Raw genomic sequence first — 12,176 nt, 5'->3', positions numbered from 1 at the left:
TCTAGCATCTGCTAGTAAGGGTGTGAAAGAGAGAAGACTCATTTTGCCAAACTTAGATCCTACTCATAGCTGATGAATCCTAACTTTAGAAGGTTAAAAAAAATAAAAATTAGGACTTTCGAGCCTGAAGGTCCGATTAACTTTAACATTAGCACAGAGGCTTCCTTATTGAATTATTTTCCCGTTCTTCTTTTCCTTCCCTTTCTTTCTCCTCCCCTCCTTCCTTCTCTTTCAGAACATTACAAGGATCACCTTAAAACAAAATTCTCTACTGTTCAGAAGCAAACTTTCTCCTTCAGCTGAGAGTTAACATGAGTTTTTTGAGCAGCAACAGTGACTGTACTTGGGGCTTCACATCCTCCTTTACCCGTAAGAAGAAAGCAATTAACGAAGATAATATTGCTATTCATATACATATATAAAGAAGTACCAGGTATAACATTGTAGTGCTGAAAAAGGAATGGAGTTAATCAGGAAAAGCTTCTTAGGAGGAGTAGCCCAGAGTATTAATTTCAATGCAGAGAGATATACAGGATGTTAATAGGAGGTATTGAGGAGGATTTTATTAAAATGCTATTTCGCAGCAATGCTCAGAATGCAGAAAGTGCAGACCTATTGTGAGGTAACATAAAACATTTATCTGGACTAAGAAGGCAGTCAGGATAAGATTTGGAAAAGTGAAATAATGGCCTTTGTTGGACCACAGACATGAGAAACTTGTTTTCAGTCAAGAAACAGTGAAAATATATAATAGCAATGAAATTTAAACATTTTATATTAAATCTTTAGTGAATCTTTCTATATACTGAGAAGAAACACATTTTGTGTTTAAAATCTAAATTTTAACAACCCGAATTCCATCAGACTTCCCTCATCTGTTTTTAGAGCAACGGTTGTAATGTTTTCCACACTCACAGAAATATTTGTAAAAATATTTTCTTGAATAATTAATGACAAGAACTAAGAACTGGAGTTAACACCAGCTATGGTGTTTTATTGAATTATGACCCATAATCATCCAAATCCCAAAGTTGCCCATAGTTGAAGACTCTAAAAGAAAGTGAGGGCACGGATGTATATTTGATACCCCATCTACTTCCCTTAAGTTCACCATATAGCAAGATGAATCACATCTTTGGATTTTGGAGTTGGTAGGTAGGAACTTCTTTATGTTCTGGGCTGCATTCCTACATGTGCAAGATTCATTCAACCTGTTAAATAAAGCGCATTTGTAATTTTTCTTATCTTCTCAAATCTATATTTGCTCAACTTCTTCTTCTTGGCATCTTGAACAATATAATTTGCTGCCACTGATTTTCATATGTTACCAGGATAAATTTACCAGTGCGGTTTTTATATGTAGATTTGCATAGATCTATGCATATCCTAACAAAAGAACACAGCTATATTTAGGGCTAGAATATTAAGTTCACCAGCAGGAAACAAGGCATGGATGATGATAATTTTTAAAAATTTTTCAGCATTTCCTATTAATGGGTATCCATATTTAGATATTGGCAATAAGATATAGAATGATGCTTTCTGGTGTTATTTTAAACTGTGACCCAGTGTATATTGGCTGTAAATAAATAAGAGTTCATTGAAAAAAAGTGATTCTTGGTGTCAGATACAGCCTTCCCTACTATTCCAACTCCTGCATCATTGGCTAATACAGAATATCATTCAATCCCACGCTCTCCTAACTACTTCTTTGAGTCCTAACAACTAAATATGTATGCCTTTTTTTCTTTTTAGAGAGAGAGAAAGAGCAGGGCAGGGTAGGGGAGAATAGGGAGCCCTGTCAGGGCTCAGTCTCAGAACCTGAGATCATGACCTGAGCCACAATCAAGAGTAGGACGCTTAACCGACTAAGCCACCCAGGCGCCCCAAAATGTGCATGCTTTTATTAATATATTTTGACCTCCCAGAGCACTTTTGTTCTTAAAATTTGCTTCTTTCCATTAAATGTGCTTGCTGGCATTCCTCCAATATCATCACCAGAAGCATGTTTTAGAGTAAGGAGAGGAGAATGCTGACTTGTTCCCATTCTTCCTCTGACTGCTGAAAACAGCGGTTTGGGTCCTGCCTCCCTCAACCCTTGTAGAACTCAGGACAATAGTCTGGGGTGAATAAGGTCAAGCATTTGAATTTTATAGCATAAGTCATTCATTACCTCCATAATGACTATTGCTTAAAACAGCACCCATACTGGTCTCCATCATGTTTCCTGCACTGTCCCACCCCAATCCTGCAGCAGACTAACATTTATTGCAACACCTCTTGGTTCATGCTTGACAATGCTGACATCCTGTTGTTGATCAAAAATCTTTCAATAAGCTGGGATGTTTGTTCTGGCATTTAAGTCCCTGCTCAGTCCAGCCCCAAATTAAGATCTTCCCAAAGCCATTTTATACTGCGCCTTCTCACAAACTCTCATCTCATAAAATTAAGGCTACTGAAATACACAAGTTCTTAAATATACAAATACTCATAGCTCTGCAATTTTGATTATTTGGGCCCTCCACTTAAAATGGTCTCCCCCTCCAGGCTGTGAGCCTATGTAAGCCTGGCCTTTTTTCAGGCCCCAGATAGAGTTCCCATCTCCAGGAGGCTGTCCCACCAGAGCACACAGGCAGTACACCCTCCAAAGTCCTGTGCATAGACTGTCCACACTTCCCTTCAGGTACTTATCAAATGCTTCCTTGTACTGCTATATTTCATCTTTATACCTTGTCCTCAAAAAGAGACAATAAGCCCCATAATGTTAGGGATCACATCTTCTATCACTTCACATCTTTATGGCTTTGCGTATAGTATATGAATAATTTATTATGTGCTTGCAACTATGCTGCTGACTGTAACCTCTGACAGTAACTAAGCAGTCTAGAAATGAGAAAGTATCCATTTTCAATATTATTATTCCAAAAGAACTAAGTCATAGAAAACTCCAAGAATCTAAGAAAACATTTCAGGTTTTTTAAACTGCAACTCAAAATTTCTCTCCCACCCTTCACTTTCTAATCTCTGCAATAGATTCTCCATTGCTTACTCTTAGAACAGATATATGCATCTATGCTCTTCTTCAAATGCCATAAAATTGTGAAAGTAAATTTTAGCTTTTTATTGAAATTTCGAGATGTTACTAGTATCTTTTTCCCATTTGCTTGTCAACCTTTTTTTTTTTTAAGCAAATGCTTATTATTTGTTGAGCAATTAGGGTTCTTGTGTTGACCTGACTGCATATAGCCCCTGTCAGAAACAACTTTTTAGTGCTAATAACAGCTTTCATGTAACACATCAGACCCTGTTATTTTGAAAATTGACATGACCGATAATGGGGTCCTTCAATCTGAACTTTTTGGAGACTTACTAAGAAAAGTGAATAAATACATTGATACAAAGGGGGGTTTTGTTACTGTACTGATCTGAACATATAATTATGAAAGTTTTCTTTAGATTTAAAACTTTTAAAATCTTACAATTATGAGACCATTTTGTATGTTTTTCAATATGAATACATGCAGAATTCACAGGATTTGGTTTATAGTTTTCTCTCTTATTTTGTGCTATCAAGACTTGTTCTTTGTCTCAAAAGTTCTTATAATTTTGAGCTCAAACTTACAAAATATGTGGGAATTAAATAACCTATTGATTATGCATGGAGCAGATCACACAGAAATTTCTGTTGCATTAAAAGGGAACTTCAAGACCTTTCTATTGTCTGTTTTACAACAAGGAATTTATATTTTGTGGTTAAAATAATGCACACATGCACATCAAAAACAAAGTTCTTTGTTTAAATGTCTACAGGAAGATAAATGAGAATATGAGATTTATATATATATATACATATGTATGAGAATATAAGAATATAAGATGATGCCAGTTAATGATTGCTGGTTGAAGATATGCACTTACTTACATTTTTATCCCTAAACTCCTCTATAGTAATATTAAAGAATAAAAAAAATATAAACTAACAGTAAAAGAAAATAGGAGAAGGGGAAAAAGGACAAGAAGTATCAGCAGTTTTCAGAAGATAGAAAGTAGATGGAGGATTGGCAAGTGACTTAGCAGAGTAGAAAAGCCTAAAGTTTATGGGTTCCAATGTACAGATTTGATCTATAAAGCCCTTCAAAAGTCAGGATTTAGAAGTAGCCAAAGTGTGTGGGGCAAAGGACTGAAAACGAGAATGGACTGAATAATCTGTTCAAAGAGAATTTAGACTGCCCCAGGTTCTTCCTTTAATTTATACAGCCAGGTTTCTCCTCTGGACAAGTGAGACTCTTGAGACACAGCAAGTATGGGCTAAATTTCTGAACACATGAGAATTAACTTAAAGGCTGCATACTGGGGGAAAAAAGTTCACACAATGTAGCAAAACCAGCAATTCCTTCCCAGTTCAACCCAAGCATTCTGTGGTCTGGTGCCTACCCTATGCCATTTGTAGGCTAGAAGACCCAGAACAAAGTTCTACAGATCCATACAGATCTAGCATTTGGAAGGCACTGCCCAGTCATCGTATGTGAAGGATACTAGCTGACTACCTCACTAATGCATAATAACTGCCACTCAAGCTTTACTTTCTCTTCTTGGATATGAAAGAACAACCAGGGATCCCCAAACTTCTAAGGAAAGACTCCCAACAGGAAAGTCAAAGACAAAATTAAATGTAACAAAAAATCTTCAGAGCATTCCAACCAGCTGTTCCCTCTGCTGGGAATGTTCTTCCCCATCTTTGCTCTATTCACTCCTACACTTTATTCAGGATTCTCTCTCTCTTTTTTAAAGATTTTATTATTTATTTGAGAGAGAGCACAGCAGGAGGGGGAGAGGGACCAAGGGAGAAGCAGACTCCCCACTGAGCAGGGAGCCCTGGGATCATGACCTGAGCCAAGGCAGACACTTAACCCACTGAACCACCCAGGCACCCCATCCAGGACTCTGTTAACACAAAATAATAGGAGATTTTTTTTTTACCATTATATTTAAATAGCATTACATTCCCCCCATGACTCAATTCTCAGTTATCCTGTTTCTTTACTTGAATTTATTTTTGTCCATATGTTAATTCCTATACTGATATTTTTATGTATTTATGTATTTGTTGTTCATTTTCGCTACTGCATGATGAAGACTCAAAGGCAGGAATGTTGCATATGACACATAGTAGAGGCTTGATAATTATTTTATTATTATTTACTTATTTATCTACTTATTTGTTTAGTAAAAATAATTAACTCAAATAAATCAAAACCAATGTGGGAAGCACAATTTTTAAAAAATAATAATTCAGAAAACTAAGAAAAGTTATAGCCCAGAAACAATTAAAAAATATTAGCTATGCAAAAGCAATGATTAGAGAAGAATAATTAACTCTTAAAAATTCAAAATATTAAAAATAAAATATATAGTTCAATATAACACTGTGAGGAGTTGGTAAAGAAAATCTCCAAAAGAGTCAAGAGAAATGTAAGATATGAACAATGGGAAAGAAAAATAAGAATGTAAGAGGTCAATCCTGGAAGTCAAATGTCTGACTAAGAGAAATTTCTATAGTAACAGAAAAAGTAGAGAGGAGGTAACAATTTAAGATAAAATGCAAGAATGTTTTCTGGAATGGAAGGAACAGTCTCATGATTGAAAGGCCCTCCAAGTGCTCTACAAACTAAATGAAAAAAAAAGCCATCAAAGTACTGCTTATAGAACTTCAGAATCTGAAGCTACAAGAGGATTTTCTACTTATGTAAACTTCAAAAATATCATATGGAGCCAAAATAAGTTAGAGGGTATACACATTTTACACATTTTATTTTATTTTTTTCATTTTAAATGTATTATTTGAGTATAGTTGATCCACAATATTACATTAGTTTCAGGGGTGTGATATAGTGATTCAACATCTCTACACATTATGCTATGCTCACCGCAAGTGTAACTACCATCTGTCACCATACAATGCTATTACAATACCATTGATTATATTGCCTATATTGTACCTTTTACTCCCATGACTTATTCACTCCATAACCGGAAGCCTGTATCTCCCACTCCCCTTCACCCATTTTGCCCATCCCACCCATCCCCCTCCCCTCAGGCAACCATCAGTTCTCTGTATTTACAAGTCTGATTCTGCTTTTTGTTTTTTTGTTTATTCATTTATTTTGGTTTTTTTAGGTTTCACATGAGTGAATATACACATTTTAAAACCTAAAAACAATATTTTATGTTATTAATGAATATGTAAACTATAAAAAACTTTCATGAGACTATTAATCCAAAATCATGATAGTAATTATCTATGGAGGAAGAGAGAGGGAAATAATATTTAGGAGGAGTACAGAGGCAGCATTATTTATCTGTATAAAATTTTATGAAAAGAATGACAGCAAGCAAATGTAGCATCAGATTTAATGAGGCTGAATGATGGGTATAATGATATTGCTGTAATACCCTCTACACTTTTCAATGTGTTTGAAATATTTCACTATTGAAAACAAAATAATGTAAGAGAACAGAAAAAAGAAAACAGGTTATATTAAAAATTGCAGGAAACAAAATGGTATCAAGTTTCTTAACTGTTATAGTAGAAACAAGAAGATAATGGAGAAATATTCACCCACTCTGAGAGGAAATCATCTTCAACCAAGAAGCATATATCCAGCCAAAATATCAATCAATTAATATAAAAGCTGAATGAAAACACATAAGGCTTAGCATCATTCACCTATTCTTAGGAAACCAGTGAATTTTGTACTCTGCAAAACAAGGGAGAAAACCTAGTAAAAGACATGAGAGCTGTTAAGAAAAATTGCACTGGACAATTGTTAAAAATGGCAAGACAGGTTTTCTTAATTGCTGTAGTAGGGAAGAGAAATGTCAGTATAGAACTGAGCTCAACCCCAAGTTAAACAGGCAAGAGAGATTTTATTTATGACTGTCACAACAAGAGAGAGAACTTAAAATCAATTCCACTAAAACAAAAGTTGGGAGGATTTGTAAAGGCTGGGCTGAGCTAATGGAAAAGTACCCAAGGACATTGTGGGGGAGGTTAGTCAATGTGATTAGGCCATCTGTGTTTGTTAATTGTTGCTTCTCAGGGTTAGGCTTCTACCCATCCACAGAGACTGAGAGATGATGATGCTATCTTTCTTGACAATTAGATTTCAAAGAAATGGCTTCCAGGGCCTTGGAGAAAGACATTCCTAAGTTTTAGAAAATTTACATCTTGAAGGAGCAAAGGAAGAATTTATAATTGCAAGTTTTCTAAAGAAAATGCTCTAAGGAAAGTGAGGTCAAGGGCTGTACTCAGGAAGAAACCTGTTTAGTCAAACAGGGGAATGTTAAGGTCATCTTAGTCAAATACAGGAAACTGGGGATCCACATAAGAGAGAACTGATGATATTAAGTGAAGCCCCATGTCCAAATTTATGCATCAGTTACACAGAGACTGATGAGAGCAGAAGACTGTGGGATTCCAGTTCAGGGGCCCCCAGGAAAAAACAGACAAAAAAGGAACTGATTGGTCCTAAAGTGTTAGACCATGTAGAAGTTAATACTGAATGAGTTTTTACAGTTCCGTTGGTCAGTTTAAAAAGAATTAGTCATAGAAAGAGTACAGAAAGGTAGTGAAAAATATGCCACAAAAAAGTAAAGAAATCAATAACAGATAACTGGAAAATCCCCAAATACTCGGTAATTAAAGGTACATTTCTAAATAACACATGGATCAAAAAAGAAATCTCAAGAGAAGCTAAAACTTATTTTTAATAAATTAAATGAAAATACAACATATCAAACTATGCAGTGCAATGAAAGCAGTGCTTAGAAGGAAATTTATAGAATTGAATGCTTATATTAGAAAAAGAAGAAAGATCTAAAATCAATAACCAAGCTTCTATCTTAAGGTACTGGAAAAAGCAGGGCAAATTAAAACCAGAGTAAACTGAAAGAAAAGAAATAATAAAAATTAAAGCAGAAATAAAATTCAGAACAGAAAAACAATGGAGAAAATCAATTAAATCAAAAACTGGTTCTTTAGGGGTGTCTGGGTGGCTCAGTCATTAAGCATCTGCCTTTGGCTCAGGTCATAATCCCAGGGTCCTGGGATCCAGCCCTGCATCAGGCTCCCTGCTTAACGGGAAGCCTGCTTCCCCATCTCCCCACCCTGCCCCCGCTTGTGTTCCCTCTCTTGCTGTGTCTCTCTCTGTCAAATAAATAAAATCTTAAAAAAAAAAGCTGGTTCTTTAAAAAGATCAATAAAATTGATAAGCCTTTAGCCACGCTAAGAAAAAATTAGAGAAGACACCAATTACTAATATCAGAAATGGAAGAGGGGGCATCACTACAGATCCCATGAACACTGAAAGGGTAATAAAGGAATATTATTAACAACTCTATGCCCACAAATTTAATAACCTAGTTAACCTAGACAAATTCCTTCAAAGACACAATCTACCAAAACTCACACAAGAAGAAATAGACAATTTTAATAGGCCTATATCTATTAAAGCAATTGAATCAATAATTAATAACTTTCCAAAACAGAAAATATAAGGCCCAAATGGGTTCACTGGTAAATCTACCAAACATTTAAGAAATCATACCACTTTCCACAATCTCTTCCATAAGATAGAAGCAGATGGAAAACTTTCTAAATCATTCCATGAAGCAAGCATTAATCTAATACCCAAACCAGACACAGATGTTACAGGAAGAGAAAACTACAGATCAATATCTCTTATAAATATAGATGCGAATATCCTCAACAAAATATTAGCAAAAAGAATCCAACAATGTACAAAAAGAATTACACACCACAACCAAGAGGGATTTATGTCAGATGTACAAGACTGGTTCAGCATTCAAAAACCAATTAATGTAATCAAAAAAGTTTAGACACTTTTTGTTTGGCCATTTGCAGGTAGCTCCACCCACAGGTTTGCTTTTAAGATTTATCGGGCCTGAGCCAGAAACTAGTCTGCTGTATCTCCCAGGTTGCAAGAGATACTTTGAAGCCTTTGTCAATAGGCTGGCAAGAAAGAGAATTTACTTGCTCCCTCCATGGAGATCATGTGACTCATACCATAGTTTACTCCAGAGGAATCATCCTTCCAATCTCCAAACCCCCTGGCCACTTCAGCTGAATCCTTTCAGGCATTCGGCGTGAGCAAGTGTTCAAGGTCACAAAACCTGATTTAAGATATTTTCTATGCAGGATCTGCCTAGTTAATCCAGCACCTAGTTTTGGGAGTGAGGATATTTGGTATTTATTATCTTGTAGCACTACCACTGAGAATGAAATAATTCCATTTTCTCCCACTGACCCTCTCTGTTAGGATTGATCTTCTCTTGATTTGCTGTGTAACAGAATGTGTTTACTGTATTCCTTTTAGTCATTCTCCTTCTGGAAGAAAACATGTGTCTATGTGCTATTAATAGCTCCATGCTTGTGTATGTGATTATAAGCTCTCTAAGTGCAGAAATCTACCTTCTATTCCATTTATAGCTACCCATTACCTAACATGCTGAACTTCATCTAAAGAGTTGTTGACTTATTATCTCCACCCTGGAAGAATTTGCTAATATTTCCTAAGAAATATTATGACCAAGTAATATTATGTTTTATTGAGTAAAAATCTTACAAATTTTAGCGTTAGTCACATTATGTTAAAGTTTGCCAAATTGAAATACAACTTTAATATTTAAATGTGTAAAAGGTAAATATTCTGAGGTTGAAAAAGTAGCTGATTTAAAATAAGATGAACTTCACATGATTAAACAGTTTAAATCATTCCTTTTGTAATATTTTAAGTCCCCACAAGTAAGGACTCTTCAGTGCTACAATTAATGTCAATCATTGATAATTTTACTAATAAATATTTTTATTTATATTATTGTAGTCAGGCAAACCTCATAAACGGAATCTATAGGTACATAACTTTCAAGTGGAACTAATAGTTTTACTTGGGATGCTTCCTTTCTGTCCATAAAATGGTGAGGGGGTGGGAAACCCACATTTCCAATTGGAAAACTCCAAGTCAGTCCCAAATAAGCTGACTAACATTTATAAAGTAATTCTCATCCTTATAAATTGCCTTCTTGCAGGAAACAGACCTTATCCTGACTTTTAATATTTCAATGCACCGATCTTGGTGGATGGAGAATGGACCAGGATGTACGGTGACATCAGTGACACCTGCACCAGACTGGGCCCCAGAAGACCATCGCTACATCACGGTCTCAGGGTGTTTTCTGGAGTACCAGTACATAGAAGTGGCTCATAGTTCCCTCCAGATTGTCCTCGCAGTAAGTGTTGACCACCAACCACTCCTTCTAGTGTTTCTGGAATTGTTTTATTTCCATGCAAATTTAGTGCACACAAATGGAATCTGTGGATAAAGTGTGGCTATTTGCTTTTTTCTAATTAATGCGTCTTTCTATAGGGATTTGTTAAGTTAAACCAGGGCATAGTAAAAGGTCATCAGTCAGTAAATCAGTAAATAGGCTTTGGTTATCTTCAGCATTTTATGTAAGAAATCCAACCAGTCAAATTTTTATCATTTGGCTTTTGGTAAATAAGACCTATCCAAAGATTCCTGCAAAAAGATCAGAGAGTCTTCACAACTAACATCCTATGATGCCTAAATTTATAAGATTTCATAGATATTTTCCCCCTATGGCTTCTTTCTGTCTGTGCTGCTAGCCCTGGGAATTCTCCTGTCTGCTCGTATTCTTCTTCCTAGACTTTCCCAAAGTGCTATTAATAGCACTGCATAACAATGCATCACCTTCTATCATTTCTCTTCTTTTTCAAAACAATTCAGCTTTTCATAAATTCTACTTCTAGGACTATCATGCCTCCATTTATCATAGTATTAAACTGAAAAAGAATCCTCCCTCTACCAGGGGGCAGTAGGAGTTATAAATGATTCCTTTGTATTTGTATCCAGTATTTATAGAACATATTTGTAATATATGTCTGTTATATAGAACATATTATTTTATGGGGTGCCTGAGTGGCTCAATTGGTTGAGCATCCCACTCTTGATTTCAGCTCAGGTCATGATCTTGGGGTCATGGGATTGAGCCCTGAGTAAGGCTACTTGCTAAGCAGGGAGTCTGCTGGGGGTTCTCTCTCTCTCCCTCTCCCTCTGCTCCTCCCCTGACTCGTGCACTCTCTCTCTCTAATAAATAAATCTTTTTTAAAAAACATTATGTTGTATCATTATGACAAAGAGATAAACAAACACATCCTTTCTCAAGGACTTTTACTAAGCCTAAATGCATAATTTTATAGGACTTATAAAGGCAACTTTATTATACATGTCTCCGTTTATTTCTTATATATCCTATATGTACAGATCTACATATATTTTTCTTAGACTCCATGTAGATCTGAAACTGCTATGCATAGCCTTAAGATTGCTAATGACAAATAATGCAAATAGAATCTGCTTTTCGAGTCTTTCTTCAGTTAATTACTTTGGGAGTGATGTTAACTCACAATTCTTAAATAACAAGACATAACACGTTCTGGATAGAATGGCATCAATTAGTTCACATAAAATTCTTCTGGAACTAATAAAACCATATGAATGTATATGTATTAGATTATATAACTAATAGATAGTTATTAGATATTTTTAATGAAGAATGTATATATACATGCACATGTACATATACATACACACACATAAATTACAGTAGGCTAAGTATTCTGTGCTAGTAAACATTAACAAATCATTGTGACTAAAAATCATAAAGGTTTATTCTTATGGATCAGTAGAAAGTTCTGTCAATCACTGTCACTAAGAAAGCAAGGTTGGTGGAGAAGCCACCATCTCAGTCATCATGGGTTGCCATGCCAGAGAGCACAGATCTAGAGTATCTACATTGGCATAAAAATGCTTCTCCTTGGGAAGAGAAGCTCATTGTTCACAGTTCATTGTCTAGAACTAGTCACACAGTCCCACCCAACCACAAAATGGCCAAGAAGAAGGGAGAATGTAAATTTTGGGAGGTCAGCATAAATTATTTCCACAATATTTGAATTATGTTTTGGCTAAAGCATTGAGTGATCTCCCTTGAATATGTGCAACCTAAGACACTTCTTTTTTTTTTTTTTTTAAGACACATTTATTCAGCATCATGATCAGACTATTACATTTAGCAAT

General features: G+C 35.4%; 1 protein-coding gene across 1 annotated transcript in view; it reads left to right on the top strand.

Moving 5' to 3' along the window:
- Positions 1–12,176, top strand: part of NKAIN2 (sodium/potassium transporting ATPase interacting 2) — a 506,022-nt gene that overhangs the window by 329,538 nt on the left and 164,308 nt on the right. Inside the window, exon 4 of the mRNA XM_088023742.1 lies at positions 10,108–10,308. Coding sequence (XP_087879868.1) covers positions 10,108–10,308 — 201 coding nt within the window. The remainder of the gene's footprint in view (positions 1–10,107; positions 10,309–12,176) is intronic.

The sequence above is a fragment of the Eumetopias jubatus genome, unplaced genomic scaffold, assembly GCF_037043125.1.
Source record: "Eumetopias jubatus isolate StellerSeaLion01/CBP00866 unplaced genomic scaffold, mEumJub1_p1.0 scaffold_6, whole genome shotgun sequence".
NCBI classification, from domain to species: domain Eukaryota; kingdom Metazoa; phylum Chordata; class Mammalia; order Carnivora; family Otariidae; genus Eumetopias; species Eumetopias jubatus.
This window is presented reverse-complemented; position numbering and strand designations above follow the sequence as displayed.